The sequence below is a fragment of the Ambystoma mexicanum genome, chromosome 7p, assembly GCF_040938575.1.
Source record: "Ambystoma mexicanum isolate Mex_15411 chromosome 7p, UKY_AmexF1_1, whole genome shotgun sequence".
Classification (NCBI taxonomy): domain Eukaryota; kingdom Metazoa; phylum Chordata; class Amphibia; order Caudata; family Ambystomatidae; genus Ambystoma; species Ambystoma mexicanum.
The window spans coordinates 352,117,962-352,140,074 of NC_090939.1; the positions used below are offsets into that span (position 1 = coordinate 352,117,962).

At 45.4% G+C, this 22,113-nt stretch overlaps 1 protein-coding gene across 1 annotated transcript in view; it reads right to left on the reverse strand.

Moving 5' to 3' along the window:
- LOC138526572 (uroplakin-3a-like) overlaps positions 1-22,113 on the reverse strand; it is an 81,633-nt gene that overhangs the window by 16,106 nt on the left and 43,414 nt on the right. The window contains exons 2-3 of the mRNA XM_069637354.1: positions 7,242-7,388; positions 328-562 (exon numbers count right to left, since the gene is read on the reverse strand). Of these exons, the coding sequence (XP_069493455.1) occupies positions 328-562; positions 7,242-7,388 (382 nt within the window). The remainder of the gene's footprint in view (positions 1-327; positions 563-7,241; positions 7,389-22,113) is intronic.

Sequence of the window (22,113 nt, forward strand, 5' to 3'; positions counted from 1 at the left end):
TCCCCCGCTCAGTCAGACTAACTTATCTTAATCTCTTGCTTTTCAGACGCTCCCAGGGAACAGTTAATGGTGCACAGTATAAATATCCTTTATCACAGGAGATGGAGCGAAAAAAAAAAAAAACAACCATGCCTTCAGTTGTTAGAATAAACTTGGTTCTAAAAAGTGACTAGTTGAGTAGAACATGTGTGCATGCGTTTTATCGGACATCGTCAGCATTAGTGTGTATTTTTACCATCAGTTACCAATTACTATCAGTTATCTTTGTGTCCTTTCACATTTGTGCTCTTTTGCTGCGGTTAAGTCTTGAGCTCATAAGCACAATACCTGTAGGCTGTCCCACTAGACAGAGGTGGGTTGCAGATTCCTCTGAAGTTTGGGTCATTCAAGCAGGTCACATCATCACCAACTCTTATGATGTATTGGACCAGGAAGGAAGGCTGGGAGGGGTCAGGAGCCTCCAGCGTGCACTTTGGAACAGGAAATGTTGCAATCCCATATGGCCCAGTTGCACCTCCATTGGTGGTCCGAAAAGTGCCATTTCCTAGAGTCGTGGTAGAAGCTGAGATACATGGGAAAACACTGAGGTGGAAGGTTTAAATCCAAATTCAGAGAAAATAAGCAGGACAAAGCCATACAAGTAAAGGCAGGTGCAGGAGTTCAAGGAAAACTAATAGCAGAAACGTTTAACGAAGCATGAAACAAAAGTATCCATAAGGGGAGGTGGGAAAGGGGTTGGCAGAAAATATGCATCCCTAGAGGGAGAAATTGAGGTGGTGACATCTGGAGGGCAGTAACACCCTTCGAAACAGGACAATAGCAAACAAGAACAACCCTGATACATCTTCAAACAAGGCATATGAATGCAAAATGTATGTTTGTTATGGTGGAGATAAATGTACCAGTATCAACTAATACCCCTGCTCCTACTTGTTATTATGAGGCGAGTGTAGTATATAAACAGGTGCTGCTGCCACATGGCCCTATGGGTAAAGCTAAACTACAAGCCAAGGCGGAAACCATAAAAACATCGGCTATAAAGCATAGTTAGGCTGAGCGACACAAGCAGGGACTTGATCTAGGCTGTAGAATGTACAAGTAGTGTGCTGTAAGTAGCAAAGGTTCCGGCATACCAAGAGAGGAACTCGCCACATGGAAGGGCAGATAAGTGTGCAACATACAGAGGCAAGGAAACTGATGTACAAGGTGAATTGCAACACAGACGTGAATCTAAGTCACTAACATGGAGGCGAAAAGGCAAAAGTACTGCCATTTTCCTAACATGGAGGCTAAAGAATTGGCAAAGCATTAGATTCCATAATGCTTCATTCACAAAAACAAATCTATTTTAGACGCTTCCCAGACAGTCACAGTGAAAGCCAAGTTCAGGACACCAGGAAGGAGTAGGGCGTGAGGAAAGGTTTCCAGGATGTGAAGGAGTGCTCCCCGCTCACCCCATCCCATCTCCCCCCAACCCCGCTCCCCGCCCCTCCAGTTAATTACATTATTAAGAACATAGCCAGCCATTGATGTCCAGGTGCTTTGTCAAAAGATTCTACAGAGAACAGACAAGACAAGTGTCTTACGTGGTTACAAAGAGCACAACATGCACATTAGAATTTGCTGACGTTCAATAAATAGGAAGACATTGCAACATGTGCATGTGTTAAAGTGACAAGACACTGGATATTAAAACAAAACAAGTATAGAAAGGACACCTGCCAAACTCCCCAGCACACAGACGCAAGATATCATCCCTGGTCATGTACAAAGAGAAGGGAAGGCCTCAGCGCATGGTAAATAAAGAGGAGTTACTTTTAATTGGAATTATAGCAGTACATCAACTTCTCTCTCCCACCCCAAGTCTCACTCTTGTCTTGACATCTGTCAGGATGTAAAAGGTTGTTGAGCAAATTGACAACCAATAGAAAGCCCTTGGGTCACACAGCCTTTAATGAACAACAACAATCAATGTGATGTATTGAAAGGATTATCCGATGTAGGTTCTGCCCAGGAAGAGTCAGATACATTTAACCCAATCACAAAACAAACCCATCATAGAACAAACACCTATATATGCAGTTTGCGATGCTAATCAATGAACTGCATTCATATGAGCAGATTGTATGCTGTCTCTACCGAGGATCAATGCCTTGAATAAAGCTGGGTTGCACAGTACTCCATTCAGTATGGGTTTACTACTGCAGCAAATTGGCCCATCTTTACAGAACTAAAATTGTGTTTAACATTCATGCAATTATAGACTGGTTTAAATATTAATGTTTCTAAATTCGTAAGGTCAAAGGGAAACCGTGCACTCATATTTACCGTACTATTCAAACTGACATTGTTGAAGTGTACATGCCTGCTAAGTCAAAGGGTTTACTGCTCTACTACTATTGTACAAATAAAAGTAGGTTTCTTGGGTATGAATTTGGAAAACATTTTACTGGTTTCCCTCTGGTCCAGATGCTGCTCCTCCATCACAACTTGATGGGTACACTGTGCTGCAGCAGGTCAGCTGCATTCTGCAGCTATAAATTGTAATACCCTAGTAAGCAAGTCTTCCTCCACGTGCCAAGGTACACACCAGTGCCTTCTAGAGCTTATGCCTTCCAAGCCACAAGTTTTTTTTTCTTTTCTCCACACATAGCATGCTGTGACCTGCTCTTGCATTACTTTATTATTGATGGGAGAGTTTAACTATTATGAGTCCCCTTAGATTGTTGCATTTCAAGAGTAGTCTCAACATTATGGGAAGGAAAATATATATACACATACACACATACACAGAAAGTTTAATACCACCTTTATTGTACTCCTATGGTTGCATGTTGCCAACTTCAAATAGGAACAAGTGGTATGCGTCCTTGAGCACAGACTCCAAATCCCTTGCCCATCCCACCTACAGATGGCTTAGTCTTGGGCCTTCCTTACAGGCATAGAAAACTCGTATTGTATACATCGGTCCAAGTAACTAAAATGTTTCAAATGTAATGAGATTACCAAACGGGGCTCAGGGTTGCTGGACAATACATTTCTGCCAGGCAGAAAGGTGCATTCTAATTAATGGACTTCGAAGACCAATCAGGGCTTTTATTCTGGAACTTCATGCACACAGGGACTCTAGGCTTACAGGGCATGGTGCAACTGCAACCAACCCATCCTGTATTGGACACTGCTGCCTCCTTCTGCAACATCAAACAACCTGAAGGGGCCATTAGGACCACAGTTCATGTACAAGGCTTACCCACCCATTGTTTGACAAGGCTCTGGCTTAATGCCCCCAGATAAAAACCGAGTCAAGAGGACTCTAGCCTTATGCACAATTTCTTCTAGTAGGCTTTAAGGTTAAACTGGCACTGTAAAAGGGAAGAGAAGGCATGCCATGACGCATGGTACTAAAGATTGACTGGTACCGTAAAGAATAAACTAAAAAGGGCACCAGGAGCAGCTTCTCATTTCTTCCAACTCAATGTCATGCACAGTGCAGGATCAACTGCTAAATGGTCAGAACATCTTAGAGCCTCAAGAGTGTTGCTCTTTCCTCGCATTGCTTTTTTTCACATCCCATCCCCAAAAACAACAAAAAACAAAGTTTAGGTTCATAATAGGAGGTCAACATTTAGTACAAATGCCTTTCATTTAACAAAGCCCCAAACGGTGTTCATCAAGGTCCTAGCTGCAGTGGCTGTGCAAATCTGGTTTAGATTATTTTGACCCCTTGCATGGACGATTGATCAGATCCCCTTCCAAAGCTAGCCAGCAGTGTGCAAAAGTGTTCAACCTTTCCACAAACAAGAAATCCAACCTGCCTGCATTGCAGAGGATGCAAGGACAATGTTCAACACTTCCCGCCAAGAGGTGAAAGGCCTCCACAGTGGAAGGTGGACATTCAATGCAATTATTGTGACCAATCCGAGTTGAAAAGATGGAGTCCCTTTGGCCTGTGCGAGAGTCAGACACATAGTGCCCTTTAAACGGCACAGACAAAGCGTCCAGAGATCATTAGTACAAACTGTAGAGATTCTGCCCAGCGGTATTCCAAGCTTTTGAGTATACTCAAGAAACCATCATTCTTCAAGCCGCTTTGCAGAGTCGTGGCCTTCAGATGGTTCAGACAGATGCAGCAAGATTTGGATAGGGCCCACTGCAGTTCACCAGGTGCAGGATCCTTGATCACCACATGAATGTGCTGAAGCTGAAATCCATCTTTTTTGGGCAGAAGGACTTTTCTGCTAATGCGCAAGGTTCTCACAAACCAACTCTTTGACGTTTCACGTTAGCAAGCAGGAGGCAGTTGTACTGGTCACTTGTGAACGCATCTTTCGAGTGGCTGTGCATGTTCAAAGATTAATACAAAGCAGACAGTCTTTATCCTGAATTGCCAGTGCCCCCCACAAGTGGAAACTCCGTTACGATGTAGTTCAGAACATTAGTTGGCAGTGCAGTTTACACAGAAACAAAGACAAAATGCAAGTATCCTTGGATGGGTACACGGACACCTTGTTGCTAGAGAGGCCAAGCAAGTTTCTCCATGCTCGCCTTAGGATTTTCCAAGAACTTGAGGCGTGCAGTTGGCCATGAATGAAGTATGAACACTGTGCACGATATATATTTTTTTTTTAACTTAAAAATACTAATTTCTTGGACGTTCCCTTTAAGAAAGGCCTTTGGTCTCAAGAGAAGGCGATTTATTCTCAAACCTTGCTCATCAGCTCACTGCTTGAGAGCTTTCCTCCAGAGAATCTAGTTTGCGCTCAAGGAATTTTAAGGGCACAACATGCAAACATGTACAGCCAGGAAGGATCACACAAGGTGAAACAAAGCGATTGCGCTGGTCAGGGTCTCAGTTTTAATCCATTGAATGAGTTGATGCCAATGCAATACGCTGGATTAATGACATTATCTGTCGGCTGATGTAGCCCCCTTACAGGATGAAGTCATTCACCTGCTTCACCTTCATTTCCATCAGACCTACTCAGTCAACTTCAGTGTTGAGTCCGGAATCCTTTATCAAGAAGCCCTTTGAGCATACAGGACTGCTTAATTTGGCTGCAGTTTTGTCTGCCAGGAAGGCAGAGCGGGTTGCAGGCTCCTTCCAATGAAGTTCAGTTTCATGCAGATATGGAGGCTTTTATGGACATTGACTTCAGGTGCTTCAAGTTAGTGCCTCCACTTAGTGACCGAAAAAAGATTCAAGCACACTAAGGAGTTTGTTTTTGCAACATAGAAACATTAGGAGACAAATAATGCAGGGGTGCTAGCAGTAACATATGTACATGCACTTTGGATTCAGTCCTTCAACAGTAAACAGTCCTTCAGTAAAGCTGCACCGCCCCACCCCCCGTCCCACACTGGATGTGGACCAATCTTGGACCCTATTCAACTTACCCAAGATTGGGAATCAGCGAATAGTACCCATGGGACCTACCAATTCCCTGTGAGAGCTCTACCTAGCCTCTCCTTGACCCACAAAGGCAGCTGTAGTCCAGTTCTGGGGTTGCCAACATGCTAATCACCCAGGGAACTTGTTAACGGTCTCTAGGCACCTAATCCTTCACATAAAGCACCGCTACTGACACAGCATCCTAATCTTGGGCAGCAAGTCACTCTCTGGAGTCGGATTTATAAAAAGTTCTCCGCCCCAATGTCACAGCCACTAGCCAGTCAGATACAAGTTGACAGCTAGCAGTCCCTTCCCAAATTGGGGTGTATGGCCCATTGCTATTCTAGAATCGAGATGTAAAATGTTCTGTCTTTAAAGCATAGTGTTTCTTTCCTGGGGGCCTCACATCTTGCCAAGATGCACAGGTTAGACCCTCAAGGGACCTCGTCTACCATGCATCGATCCACAATGCCAGTTTTGCTGCCATAACTTCTCCCTAATAGGGGAGTGGCGAAACCAAGGATATCTGGGGACCCTACCAGTCTGGGACTCTGGAATACCACTCACCTGAAGAAAGGGGCATCCTTTCAGCACTCACTTGCACCCCATAGAAAGCTCCAGCGTCCCTCGATTCAAGGCTCTCAGTCATTGGCTGCAGTCATCGTCACTTCGCTACTAGCCGCTAATCCGAGACAGTCCTCGTGTGGATACTATACTGCAATTTTCCATTTCATGCTCACCACAGTTCAGCACCAGTCAAGCAATAAGCAAGACCTCCCACAGATCTAGGGAGCATAAGCTTTACCATTTGTTCCCCAGCCATTGTTGGTCAATTTCCAATAAATAAAATAGAGCTGAATAATGACAGAAGGGCTACACAGGTTTGCGAAAAAACAAAACGTTAAGTAGAGTTTTTGACCGAGTAACCATAATGTCAATGTCTTCTACTTTTGTCACTTAAATTTCGGTTCATATGAAGACTGCATGGATTTAATTTCCTACTTTTCACTCGCCATTTGGTTAACGGAACTAAATCTGTGGAGTGAACTATGGGGGTGTATTTACTTTGTAGAACACTAAACTGTCATTACAAAGATTAGGCGAATGTATTACTAACACCAAACATTCATGTATGCAATTGGTACAGAATTTTAATCAGTTTTCCCCCTTTATAGCATGAAACGGGATAACGAAGAGCAATGTCCCAACAAATCAATATTTCTCCCACACATACATAATAGCTGTTCCCCTATATTTGCTACTCTTCTCAAAGATAAGGTTACAGTAAAAATGCTGGATACCCCTAAGGCAAGCACATACACGGCGCAGCAACCTTTCAAAATGGCCCTGAAATCACTGGGACCTAAACCACAATTACCTGCCTGGAGGTGATAAGTGTTTGAGAGAGGACCACAGCCTATTATCAGCAGCGTCAGACTAGCGATACTCCATGCTCTGGTTCTGGATCCTCCTAGGATGAAAGCATCAGTACTCTAGCAACATGGAGGAATATGCTGTGACATGGATGTGACAGCACCATGCTGGGACATGGAGAACATCCCAAGACATAGGTGGCTGGAGCAATTTAGCTACTCACAGGATTAGTTTGTGCAAGCATGATACACGGATGTAAATATTTTACAGATTTACAAATGGCATGTCGATAGAGTTTGTTTGCGATGTATTTGGTGCAATTGGACATCACCTTCTTAGTGGAGTTCTATTCACAATCTGCCAGACGTTAAAATACAATCCCTTAATTTGAAACTCAGCAAGGTTCCCAGAGAAAGACAGTAAAATGTTCATAAAAGGATATATGGTCAATATGTATATGAGCAGCAGTAGTACTTACCAGAGTCCCTCACGCCATATAGACTAACCAAGGGGATGCCACCAACTGCTGCACTAAAGACACAGACAGGTTTTTGTAGAGCAACTGTGGTAAGAGTTGGGTTGTTCGCCACCAACATTGGACTCGCAAGTTGGGGTGGTGGTTTATCTGGAGAAAAAGAAATCAAGGGGAGAAAGAAAAAGCTTGAGTGGGGTGGTAGAAAATGCAATGAGCCATATTCAAGGGTTTGGGTCTATTGCTTTGCTTAACATGCACACACTAAGATTCAGAAACAGGTTTCATCTGCCACTTCATCACAGACTTGCAAATAACGGACCTCTGTACCCCCAGAGTGAATTGCGATGAAGTTTTGGGCAAGGTTTCCTTGTTCAACCAACAGCCCTATGTGACAAAGCACTGGGTGTCATCATTTCTCCCTGAGAGGGAGCCCCTTCCCATGAGGCCAGACCGCTCCCAGATATTCCCCCCTGCAGTGGTTAACAGTAGAAGGATTGCATGGGGAGGGACTTCCCCCCCCCCCCTAAACCCTCCCCCTGCGCCCCTGGGGTGAAGTGAGTCAACCACCTAGGGTATGGCCTAGTCAAGACCCACAAAGCCCTTCCACACTGGCCAATCTTTCCTAAGATCCACACCACCCAATACCCTTGAAACCTCGATATCCTACTACCCCTCTACTCCAATGTACCTGTGCAAGTCAATTTGAGACGGACACAAGGAAGGGAGGCATACTTATCAAATACTGTGATGAAGGAGGTGCAGGGACAGGAGTGCTAGGCCAGCAATTTTGAGCATTTTAGTCCTGTGAAGGAGGGTTTTTATTCAGAACTACATAAAACCAGATAACACCTTGTTGGCAAGCTGTCCCAGGACAAACTGCGAGCAGGGTAGATGAACGGCTGGTGACTGGGATGCTGTGCAAGGACGAGCAGTGTCTCGGCAAGGTCTGACGTTGCATGAACGAGAAGTAAGCTGGCGAGGCAATAACCCAATCAAAGGAATGCGATGAACCACATGGTCCAACCCAGGCAAGCAGGCCACAAGGAGCTAACTCCTCCTGGGTTGCTGTAGTGCCAAGAACAGACAAAGCCATGAGCGACCCAAAACTCGAACCCTAGGAGTGACCGGAGCCCAAGAGATAGATCACAGAAGGAACAGGAAGCTACAGGCCAGTTGGTGGGGATACGAGAGGATATTGGCTCTAATACCAAATTACAGAATCCAAGTACCGGTAGTAGGAGGAAACCTCCCGATAGAGACATTGGAAACCCTAAAGGAAAAGGATTCCCAAGTGAAGAAAAGCAGGAGAAAGTTTTCTTCGTGGCAGTACTTGGCAGGCAAGTAAACCAAGTCTGCCCACTCACCACTGGGAAACCGGTCTGGGACCGCAACTACCAAAGGGGTGTTGGAGTGGTGGGGGGGAGGGGAATTATCCCTTGGTCAGTACTTGGCATGCTTGTGAACCAAGTTGGTCATAACAGGAGGTTAGAGTCTAGGACCCCAATTATGTGAACTTTGAGATTGAAAACCCAAAAGCTGAAACCGAGGGAAGGGAGTAATTTCCACCCCCTCCCACTGGTGTTGTACAGAACTATGAAGTCTAAGATGCAAGAGAAGGAAGTCTCGAGATTGATCCAGGAAGGAACAATCAAATCAAAGGCCAAGGCCAGGGAGCCATTCCCCCTGGAGTGAAAATCTTGTAACACTCTGCATCAGTCTTTTGGAAATCTTGAAGCCTGTGGAAGGGCCATTTCCCCAGGCTAGTGAGAAGCCAAAGCCAAGGGAAGGGAGTAATTCTCTTGGGGATACCACATGCAAATCACGAATTCTGCAACCAGGGGGAAGGGTGCATGGTGAGAACAGAACATTGATCCTATGTCCAAGAGAGGGGAGTCATTCTCTTCGACCAAGCCATTTCAAGTGGGTCTTGTATTTTGACAGTACTGTGGACATTCTGACGGGACCCTTAGAAAACCATGCATAGAAGCAAGAATAGGAAGGTTTCTTCCATTCAAAATTCTATAACCAAAACTATGACACCTGTATATCAGTCTCCTCCTTCTGCATCCTTACCCGTACTGCTTAAACAATCATGCGACTTGACCACATGTCATCAAGTTCAGGAGCTTAGAAAATCCATTCCCAAGAAAGGAATGCGGTACTTTGACCAGTGTCTAGACTACGCTTTTCCTTGTTGGTTCAATGTCACCACACATCATCACCTGCTCTTTAGATCATCAATAGGATAATCCCAAGCTGGTTTAACTTCCAAGTATTAAATGTAAGAATACACTAGTATAGAGGAATCAAGATTTAGGATGCAGGCTCAGGACCAAGATTCTACATGCTTTTCTGTTCAAAAATATATTTGGGACATTTATAAGCCGCAACCTCCCATTGTAAATTAGCAATAAAAAGGATATTTTTTTTGTTTTAATTTTTTTTTTATTTGCATTTGGTTAAAAGAATTATAAACCTTAAGCTATTTACATGTATTTCAATCATTCAGTTAAACTTGGAAAAAAAAAAAAGAATTCAACGCCGTGTCATTTTACAATATACCTTCCAAGCTATAAGCATTTAGAAAATAGTGATTTCTGTGATGTTATTGTTCATAACAATTCTTGCAATACCATTCCTCAATTGTCCTCGTCGTAAATTTGGAATAATATTTTACATCCATCTCCTTCCTACTTCTCGCTTTTGCAGAGTTGACAGGAATAGTTTCTAACTGCCAATGGTCTTCTTACTTCGAATATCTCTTTTGTAGGCATCAAATTCAGGCGGACTCATAAAAGCAATTCAGTGTCAGTTGCATGGAAATCTTTAGCTAATTCATCTCATGCTTTGGGCACAAGATCTTTGACCATACAACTTCAGTTCTCACACTTTTCTCTAGTTGATATCCAGTCCCGATCAAAAATGTCACTTTTCATTCTTCCAGGATAATTCAGAAGGTGGACTTCACCCGCTCCAGCCTCTTCTAGTATCCTTAAGCATCTCTTCAACTTTATCAAAACAGAATTTGAATTATCTAGCAGAGATTCATTTAGTGCCTTAAATCCTCCATCAGTTTCCTAGGAGGCATTTTCGGTAGAAGGCCACTACCTTCCATTGAACCACTCACAGGAAGTCATCTTATTAATGCAAATTGGTAGTGCTGTTGGCAAATTCAGTGTCAATCTCCAAAACAACCCTTCCAGTTTTGGCCACAGATCTTCAGAGATAAGAAATGTAGATTCTGAACCATAGGCGATACCAAAACTGCTTTCATTCTGTAAAAGTCTAATTATTGGCTGGAGCATAAACGTACAGTATTTTTTTTAACCAGGATTTCTTCTGGGAAGCTAGGTTTCTCATTTTCACTGTTAGCCTCAATAAGGGGTCCTTCAATGATGCCGTTATTAATGCTAACCCCCAGGTAAAGCAAGTTGAACACTCCTGGGATTTTTTTTCCCCTTGTTCAAATACCATACTTTGTTGAAAGTTTATTGGCGATCTTCCCATCCAATGTTAGTATTTTTGATTTCGATGCATTGGCAACCAATCCATTGTCTCCAAGATATTTTGAGGTGGCGTCCAATTGTTTTTGCAGCCCGATTGGCTAGTCCAGCAATATTAAATCGTCGGCATACAATAGACGACCCACTGCTTTCCCTGCAATTCTCGGGGGAATATTCTAATGTTGGTAAACATCTAGAATATCTGAGAACTGGTTAAACATCGTTGGTGCCAGTGTACAACCTTGTTTAAGGCCCATCGTAGTTTTAATTGGATTAGTAAGAAGACTTATCTAACTTTACTTTTATACTGGTATATGTATGAGTGCCATCAGGACTTCTTAGATCATGAGGGCACTTCAGTGTTAATTTTTCCCACAGCTTAGATCTTTCAATAAGGTCAAATGGCTTTGCTAGATCAATTGATGCCAAGTATACCCTACTTCCTGATAGTGTCATGATGCCTACCCCCGGAGCACCAGGCCAGGCCCAGCACCCCCGGGAGCAGGCATCACGCCCCCGGGTAAAAGCCCAGCGGCCCTTTATAGGGGCTCTTTGGACTCTGTCCTGGCGCCGTTGGCGCCAGGCTCATGTTGGACATCAGTCCTGGCGCCAGGCTCATAAAGGGAAGTGTTTGGTGCACTTATCTGAAGCAGACCATGCTGCACACTCACCTGATGCAGATCATGCTGCATGAAGAACCAAGCCAAATGAGGCTTAGGAGGGACTATTTTTCTGAAGGAACTATTTTGTTACTTGGGTGGGGCTGTGGAAGAAAACTCATCTGGAACTTCTTCCAAGGCTATTTAAGCCACACCCAGACAGCCACACGTGCTTCGCGTTGTTCTGCATCCCAGCAGCTGAACGCTCACCGTGTCAGCTCCTGCATCTGGACTCCAGCCACGCCCGCCTCAAACCTGGAACACCTGTAAGGGAATAAGAGAAGAGAAAGGTGAAAACCAAGAACTATTTCAACCTTCTTACCTGCATCCGGAATCTTCACGCCAGCATTCCTGAAGGAAGACTTCCATTTAAAAGCACCGCGTTGCTCGCTGCAGCGCCGTGCTTCACTCACCTGTTCCCGAGACGCCGCCCGGCTCCATCGCGGCTCTCAGTGCCGGTCATCACATCCCTGCACCGCACCTAAGGGAGAGAAGAAGAGACAAAAGGTGAGCAAGGGAACACAAGTGGAAAGCCGGATTTTCAGCCATATTACTTACCGGCTATTCTTGGTGAACCATTCCACATCTCGGTTCGGCGCCACATCTCTGGCAGGTACTGCACCCCGGCCCCTATGGGGAAAGGACAAAAGACGTTACTGGGGAATTATAAAGACATCTAGAGGGGTCGCCCTCATCACTGACTCACCTGATTTACCCCGGCAATTTAAACCCTCAACTCATCGCCTTTGTTCTGCACCTGAAATAAAGGACAGAAAAAGACAACATAAAATGAGGCTCACACTTGAACTTTTGCATCTTCATACTTACGGCGTATCGCTCAGTAAAGTCAAGTGGATTTGCCAACGCCATTCTAAAACCAGTGAAGTAACTGGACGAACGCGCGCCCCTGCACCAGAAGCAGGATGGAGAGTTCATCCTTCCAAACCATAAGGTGAGCTTAAACCGGGGGTTTTGGAGGAAGTCAGGAGAACGAAGGGGGAAAAGGGGAGAGCAAGCACATTATTCAGCAGACAGTTAATCCCCTTGCTCATCTTCAGAAGGATATTCCTACGGGCCAGACAGGCAAGATTTGGGGGTCCAGTTCAATCGGTGGTCCGAATTCTGCGCATCACGCTTGAAGAGGCCACAGCAACCCAGACCAGCGCCTCCGTGGGAGCCAGGTGAGAGTTACAGATAGGGCTTTTGTCGTTCCCTTGATGTAATTGATAAATGAAAAGATTTAACGCAATCCAGATTGCCATTTATTGAAATGGCCCGTTTTACGCCATATGTTTAGTTCTGTAAGATTAAAGCTCCAAAAATCTTTCCCATAGCATCCAAAAGAGCAACAGGTCTATAGTTTGCAGGATCCGACCCGTCACCCTTTTTAAAAAAATTGGGACAATTATCGATGTTGTTTAGGTCTCAGGAAGAACCTAGTTTTTTAAAATTTCATTGAACTAAACATCAGTCCATCCTTCAAGATCCTCTTTTAATCCACAAGTTTATTGATCATGGCAATCAGGAAGGAACAACGAGCAGACTTCCTTGTATGGACTCTGAAGGAGGCTCAGTGGACTAAGTGGTTTCAATTGTCAGGAAGTTTGATAGACAGCCTTAAGATACATGATAAATGGAGCTTGCATTGCAAAAAGAAAGAGCCGATATACAACTATGAATTTACCATTGCAGGCAATGTATAATTTCAGTACAAATTATTAGTACAGTAATTAGATATTTGTCTGCGTTTTGGGTATTTTGTGGAATCCCTCATGGTACCAGCCATTACAATGTCTAACATCGGAAAACCTTGTAATGCTCCTCCAATTTTACTTATCCCAGGAGAAAGACAGGTCCCACACAATGCACTGCTAGCCTCAAACGCCACTATGCAGGTCTCATGAAATCAGGTTACTAAAAAGGCTCGCATTCATCTTGCTTTGAATCATATATTCCTATCTCAGATACAGAGATGTCACAATGCACTTCTACCCCAACTTGCGTGGCCCATTAGTACACCAATACAAAGAGACCACCTCACAATGAGCTCAATGAAGACCTCATCAGTGTACAATGCAGAAATATACATATCCTCTGTCCGTATACACTCATCCCATTGACTTCAGAAAACTCCAACTCATGCACACACCCCTACACTAAAGTAGTAGTCCTAGACGATTGTCCCATGAAGGGGGGGTCGGGGGGGGGTTACGTTACAGTTGCAGATATGTTCAGAAAGACACTGGTCTGTATTCTTCGGTCCTCTAGAATCCTGGTGAAGCAGGCACAGGGAGGCAGCACCCGACAAACAAGTATCTTATTACTAGGCCTACAGTCTGCCCAGCAGCCTATACTCCTTTATAGTTCTGAAACTACACAAGCTATTGTCAATTCTTACATGAAGGCATGACAATGCGCAAGGGATTGACAACAGTGCTGGGTTTCACTTAACACCAGCATATTGACAGCAGAAAATGTTCGCTATGCCAACCAATGGATGACCCAAGTATTTTGTCCAAAAAGAACTGGGTACAGGAGCAGCTGATTAATATATTGCCAATGAACTAGAGAACCATTGTTAAGCCACCCTTAATGCAATTACTGCTTTTGGTTAGCACCGGGATGCAGTAGTATTGTAGTCGTGTTCAGCTGAGTTGATAATGCCAGTTCATTAAAGAGATTAAGCACACAGGGCCGTTCACAATGTGCACATACCTAGTGCAGAAATCAATGTAGCCTATAGGTCAAAGTAAACAGGACCAATGCCTCAGTCTCCCAAGGTGGATAGAAGGGGAACCACCAAATTCAATGAATACTTTAGGTTAGTATTCTACTAAACTGTGCTATAAAACATGCTACTCATCGAATCTGGGCCTGTCGGATGCTATTAATATATCTTACACAAGGTCAAGAGCAAGCATCCCTGTGGAGAGTCTACACTGAGGTCAATTGGTCGCAGTATGCATTGTGGTTGTGTGGTGTCAGGGAGATGTATATCCACGGGAGGCGGAAGCATAGACAGGGTAGGGCCTGAGCAGGCAAGGACCACTCAGCAGTGCCGTGTGTGCATTTACAGATGTTGATGTCACTGCTCTGTGCCCAATTACATTGCTTCAGGCCCCACTTGTTAAAAAATCCTGGCTACGGCTCTGCCCGGAAGACCAAGGAGGTGTAGGGCAGCGCTGCAGTCAGACAGGAGTGCGCAAGCAGATCAAAGTTGGCTCCTGCCTTGGGCACTGGTTGGATTAATCTGGAACTTTTTGTACCGATGCTCAAAAGGCAATAGTAATCAGATTTTAGAGATGACACAGGACCGGCAGTGGCGTAAGGATGCAGGATGAACAGTAGGATTTATGGCAACAAGGGGTGAGGTTGTGGCGGTGCTGCGGCGGGTATTCTGGTGGGGAAAGGAGCAGGCCCTTTCGAGTGCTGGTCTCAGGTGCAGCATTAACTAGTTATTTATTTCATTTGTAAAGTGCACCTACAACCGAGATGCATCGAGGTGCTGTTGCATGTACAAGTCCGGTACAGGTAGGGTCAGACATGGCATCAGTGGAAAGACAGGGAACATAGGTAAGGTTACATTGGTTACAAAGTGGCAGTGTTGCATACGGTCATGCTGAGCATACAGCGGTAAGAGGTCACCAGAGTAGCTGACTAAGTTGTCAGGGAGGGGAGTTAGGAGAGGTTTCGCGAAAGACAGAATGATTTCTCAGCCCTCAAGAAAGGGGGTAATTGCAGAGTTTGTTGGTGTAGTATAGTAAGCTAGAGCGTGCCCCCCGCAGCCACCCGCTTTACATCTACTCACTTTAGGCACAAGGAGTCTGTCCGACTAAGGGGTCCAGATGGGTTTCAGACGAAAAGGAGCATGGGCATCTGTGTCTGTGCTGGAGCAGGAGCTCCTAGCCACTGCTGGAGCAGTGACCCATGCTGCTGCACCTTGTGCTGGACTGCACCAAGGTATGTCACCTAGCCCTAGCAATTGTGACTCCCTGGGTTATTCTTTGCGCAGTAACCATTTAAAAATGGATTCTTGGTTAGTTTGTGCACTACAATTCAAAAGCTTGCGTTTGCTGCACATTGCAAAATTTTGTAAAGTTGTGGCCGTCCTGACTGAGTCTCAACCACTCGACCACCATTACAGCACACGAGGCTGAATCCATTCCAAGATGGCCGCCCCTGCCTTCTGAAACCTCCCCTCCTCTGTGCTTCCTTCACCTGACCCGAGAAGGCTGATGATTGGCGCTCCCACCCTACTTCTCCACCCATCAGTCGCCGAGAGGCGCAAGCTGGCCCTTCCGGGAAAGGCCCTGAGGGCAAGGCCAACAACTGTCCAGAGACTGTCCTGAGCTGACCAGAGCCCAGGGCCATACCCCCTGCTCGTTTCTTATGAGGTTGCGAGTAATCCATATTTGTCTTACCTACCCCACCTGCGCCCCTTACCTTGTCCACTCAATCTGCTCCCTTTATTACCTTACCGGCATCTGCTATGTGTCCCAGCCATTGCATTGGACGATAAGGTTGCTTAAAACATTACGCCACCTTTAGTCGGACCTATGTACTCTACATTCTGGTAGACCTCTCTACTATCCACTCTCCTCATAGACAAATCACATTTATGTGTTCCTTACTAATTCATTTGAACTTGTGCCTTTCTGCATCTTAATCAACTGCCTTTTTGGCTCCCTCTGCTAAAATCGAATCTAGGGATCTAAGTATCTGTACTCTAATACACGGCTATCGCGGTTATTGCTGCCTTACTTTCTGTGCACGCCACTGCATCTACGGTGGTCACTGTTATTATTGTTTAACATTGTGTGCAATTTCCTACAACAGCACCTCTACCTCAACCACCCCTTTTGTAGATCTGGCAGGCATCTGCTTTTAGACTATTATGCCTACATGCCCTCCACACTCACTACTCGGTTTGCAAGAATACTGCCCACCCTACTCTACCTCACACGGCACACCGGTGGGACAACACCCAATTACACCACCGCCTGCCTCCACTACCCCAATCTTTAGAACACCATGACTATGCCGTCCACTGCTCACCACACCAACCTTTACCTCAACAACCCAGCCTTATGGCTCCAACACTTTGCTTCCAGACCTTCACCAAACATACCATGTTCCATGACACTGAGAAATGCCAGCCTTTGCTCGTGACTCACGTACGCCTCCCATCACTCTGTGCATCTTAACAGCCTCTGACCTCCACCGCATCCACACACTTGAAAAACCCATCATCACCTCACCCCAACTTCCCTAACACTAGCAATATTAAGGGTGCATTAATCAATGTCAGATCACTCACGCTCTAGAAGTGGCTGACCTTATTCTTACCCATGACCTCGACTTTATGGCTATCACCGAAACTTGGCTTCATACAGCCTCTGGCCCACTACTCTCCCTTGCCATCCCTCCAGGTTACAACATTATCAGACACGATCATATCTCTAACCAGTCCAAAGGTGGTGGCATTCCCATCATCCATAAGAATGCTCTAAACTTCCACCTCTCCTCTGTGCATCACTTTTCCTCTATGGAAGCACTGACAGCCAAACTAGCCGTCACTCCTTACCACTCTATCGCCTTCCATCTACTTTACCGGCCACCTGGGCCGCTATCCACCTTCGCTGAGGACCTCTCCAACATCATCACTCATAACACCAAAACCAAATCCCAAGCCTCGATATTAGGGGACTTTAACCTGGGCCTCACTGATCCCAATGACACTGCTGCCATGACTATTGATAATATGCTTATGGATGCAGGATTGATACAGATCATCAACCAACCTACCCACGTTAAGGGCAGAACCCTCGACTGGCTAGCCTCCCACAATTGTCCTATCCATATCATCTCTAGCCAACAGTATGCATGGACCAACCACAACTCAATTACATTTAACATTCAGTCCATACCTGCCAGCCCCTCTCCTACCATCGCACCGGCTACTGCCACCCGCAATAAATGTGACATCACTTGCGACAGACTCCTCCCCCTCCTCCTCCCGGCTCTCAATGACCAGGTTCGCTCATGCTCCGACCCCACGGCTATGGTTGACACCTTTAACCTCGTTATGCAAAAAGCCTTAGATGTCATTGCCCCATCCAAATTGAGAAAACCCAAACCTCGAGCCCACCTGAACTCTTGGTTCACACCCCAGCTCAGAACCCTGCGCAAAGAAAAACGAATTGCGGAATCACATTGGAAAAGCAACCAATCCGCAGCCAACAAATCGTGCCTCCTCCTGTCCACTCTTAACTACAAGGAAGCCATATTCCAGGCTAAAAAAGACAATAAACGTATCAAACAAGCCAAATCGAACACCAAAGAATTGTTTAGAATCCTAAAAGAACTTGAAACCCCTGTCACTGCACCAGACACTTGCATCAAAGATAGCACTTGGTGTACCAAAATCCAAGAGGCTCTCCTCGGCAAGATTGCCACCCTCCAAATTAAAATCAACAAACAATCAAGCCTACAATCCAACCCAGAACCCAACCCTAAACCACCCCATCCCAGACTGACTCCTTTTAGCTTCTCTCCACTCTCCATTTCCGAGTGTAAAAGATCATCACCAGCCTTAAACTGACCAATTGCCAAGGCGACCTCTGCCCGGCAGCTATAATCAAGGAAGCAGCTCATGACCTAGCGCCATTCATTACTACGCTCATCACCTCTTCCTTTAGCTCTGGGATCGTACCTGACAATCTAAAGGACGCGTGGGTCATCCCCCTATTGAAAAAAAACCTACCCTGGACGCTAGTATACCCACAAACTACAGGCCAATCACCACGGTCCCGTTTTCACTAAAAAAAAATAAATAAATAAATAAATAAACCGTGCAGCATATCTACAAATTCAAGATTACCTCGCATCTAACAAACTCTAGGCAATCTGGATTCCGGCCAGGTCACTGCACTGAAACTGCCCTCATAGATTTAAAAATACAGATTGAAGATCTAAAAGACAAAGGCAAACTTGCTCTTACTCCTTTCGGCGGCCTTTGATCTCGTCAATCATGAAATCCTCAGCCACCACCTTAAATCAGCTGCACACCTCTCCGATAAAGCTACAACCTGGATTAGCTCCTTTTTAGACAAAAAGGATCTATGCGCGTGTTCTCTCCACTAGCAGCCGCCCCACCTGTCTCCTGTGGCATGCCACAAGGATCGTGTTTTTCACCCACGTTGTATAACGTATTCACCAAACCGCTCTTCAATATCTTGGACTATCTGGGTGTCACTTACACCAACGACACCCAGATACTAATCCCTATCTCAGGTGACTACACGGCTGACTCCCTCGCTATCAATGTCATCTACCAGGTCATCCAGGCATGGATGGCTCAACACAGACTCTGTCTTAATGATGAAGACAGAGCTCCTTATTCTTGGTTCGCCACAAAAACTTACCAAACTCGACCCTGCGTTCAAGTCCTTCATCATCGATGGTATTATTATCCCAACCGCCAAGGACACAAAAACCCTAGGGATCTAAATTGACTCGACCCTATCCCTGACCAGACAAACTAACTCAGTCTCTTCCGCAGCGGCATATACCTGCAAGCATATTACAGCCAGTCACCCTTTCCTCTCCGCAACCAATTGTGTCACCCTGGCTAGAACTCTTGTATTATCCAAGATTGATTACTGCAATGCACTGTACCTAGGCACCAATTGCTGCAACGTAAACAAGTTGCAAATTGTCCAAAACAATGCCATTAGAGCTGCCCTCAACATTCCCAGGCGCCAACACATATCCGACACCAGACGCAATATTCGCTGGCTCTCAGTCCCACACTGTATCTCCCTGAAAACCCTGGCTCTTACCCACAAATGCCTTCATAACCAAGGGCCCTGCTACCTGGCTAACCGATTTGCCCTCCACAACTCCATTAGACCCCGCAGAATGGCTCATAAACTGCCTTGAGGTTCCACGTTTCAATCTCCAAGGATCAGGTGGAATTAGCTTCCCTATCTTGGCAACTAAACTCTGGAACACGCTTCCTAATGAGCTTAGAGCAGGACCCTCATTCCTGAGATTCAAACACCTTACGACAACCTGGCTGGCCGCCCAGGACATTTAGCTCTGGGTGCTCTGCTTAATTTGTACATGTATATATATAATCTGCTTGTCCTCGCATTGCTATTATCATACCTGTAAATTCTGTATTATACTTGTAAACTTTTTAATTATGGTTCTGTCTGTTTTTCCTATGTTGTAACTAAGTGATGCGCCCGGTTGCCCATGGTGCGCTATACAAATAAATAAAATACAAATAAATTAGAAGCAGAGCACCACAGCCAAGATTCAAAGATGGTAAATTTGGACGAGCAATCAAGGTTTAAGCTCTCAGGAGGTGATGCAGGCTGCTTTTTAGTACAGTGTAGTCCCAAGCACCTACAGAGGAATAGCCACACACACACACACCACTTTGTGCTCAGGCAATACTTTATTGATAAATGTGTACAATATCTATGTGGTACCACAGTTACTCTTGATTCCATTACAACGCCGACAGTCTCAATGGCATACAAATCTAATAGTCAAGTGAATCAACGATAGACATAAGAGGGAAGACAAGTTGGGTTAAAAAACTGGCAGAATACTGGGTCCCTACCACTTGATACAGTTCTGTGTGGGGATGCCCCCCACATAGGCGATCTGTAAGTGAAGTGCATCAACAAGCCCAGTCCATACATTTAAAGGTTCTACTACCCCAATGTACCTGGTTTAGCAGAATTCATCAGATCCTTTTGAGTGAACTCCCCTTGCCATGGATGGTCGAGATTCCTTGAAGAAAAGGAGACCAATGTCTTTGAGCCAGCAGCTTCGGTCCTTTTGGTGTTTGTCGACGATCAGTCATGGACGTCATGCGACGATGAGGCATGTGGTGCCCCTCATTGACATGTTGCCGCAAAGAATCAATGAAGAATGTAGGCCAAGCATGGGAGTCAGGTTGTCGCCGATCAGGACTCACCATGGCTGGCTTCTGGATCTTTGTTGGCATATTTGTGGACTTCAGGTGGCAGGAAACCCAACGGCAACCTTGACTTTCTCCGGCGGCACAAAGCGGTCGACAGTGATCAGCATGGGATCCCTTGATTTCAAAGTGTTTTAGGAAATGGAGTGTTGCGGCTACGGTCAACAAGGTTATCCGTCAACGGTGGCAGTCGTCGATGGCCTCAATGTCCTGGCGCTTTGCTTCAGATTCCTCAGCAATCCCAATATCCGGTCAGCAGCCTTTCAATTGCTGACTTGCAGGGAGCAATGGTGAAGGTTAACCGGTGCACAGGGTTCCCTCGTAGCTCGGGAAGAGGTCTCCTAGCCAGGTCCTCTCTCGGATCAGTCCTCGAATGCACAACAGCTTTCAGATTGTGTCAAAGGAAAGCAGCAGAATTTATTTTTCTGGCTCGGCTTTGAGTGTAATCATCAAATTTCAACTTCTGAACAATTCCACTAAGTGAGATGTCCCCAGATATACTGTTCGGTCTCCCATTCACACTGATGTGTCAGGATCAGGCAGCCAACCATTCAGAAGGGCATTCAGCAGGCAGGCAATCAGGCTCACGGTGCATTCAGACCAATGTTATCCATCCAGATACTCACAACAAGGAATGTGGATTGGGACAAGCACCCAGCCATTCAGCACTCCATACTGCATTCATACCAGTTTCAGGCAGGGCTGTCTCATTCATTGTGTCACACACCCGAAACATGAAATGTGTATTGGTCACATGCTCCATTCACTCAAGTCCCGCCCCAAGGGGATACCCACAACATACAGTCACTTTGAAGGCTCCCGCCAGTCTGGCCTGTACTTCCCCCAAAATACCATATATGGAACACCCATCCAACAGCTATTCAGGGGGAGGGACAGAGTCAGGGCTTCCCAGGACTTGGTAAAACAAGGTAACAGGCAATAGAAAGCAAGAGGCCATCTTATATCCTATCAGGAATCAACCGATTCCCATGGCAGGGCCTTGGTATCCCCAAATTGAGGATACTCGGCACCTGTCAAATTCAGCATGGAGCTGCCACCAGCCCATACCCTGCTCTGTGGGCCACACAGGTGCCCAAAAACATACACAGTTGTACAGGGTTCTAATCCCATTCATGGGTCCCCCAAGGGTCTATTCACCATAACCAAAAAGAGTGCTGCACTACCAGGAGTCCCACATGGACTCCAGTGCAGAACACAGATGATAAAAGTACAGGACAAGGAGGCCCTGTTACTCCAATGTATTTCCCGCATCAAACTCGGAGTGGGCGTGTTGATTCTTTGTGCGAGGTCAGGAGGTGCTTTATTAGGGAGGCACTTTTGAGCAATGTGTTGAAGTGGATACGTTCCTGGTTGGGGAGCCAGTGAGCTTCCATTATGGTATTGGAGTTGTGTTCTCGTTTTGGGATATTCAGGGAGGCACTAAAGGCTTTAATTTGCAATTTAATATTTCCAGGAGGTGGTGCCTGTAAAGAGGATGGTACAATTGTCTTCGAACCAATGACTGCCCGGGCGAAGGGTTTGGCTGCGTTGAGGACTTGGTTGCGTAAACTGCTGAGAATTTAATGGTGCTACTTGTCTGGAAAGGGTTAGAGAGGTATCAAATGGGCAGCTGGGATTGTATACAGACACAGAGCAGTTTGGTATAGAGTGATATTTTTGATACTGTTTCCAATTGTCATGTCATTGGCAATCTGAGA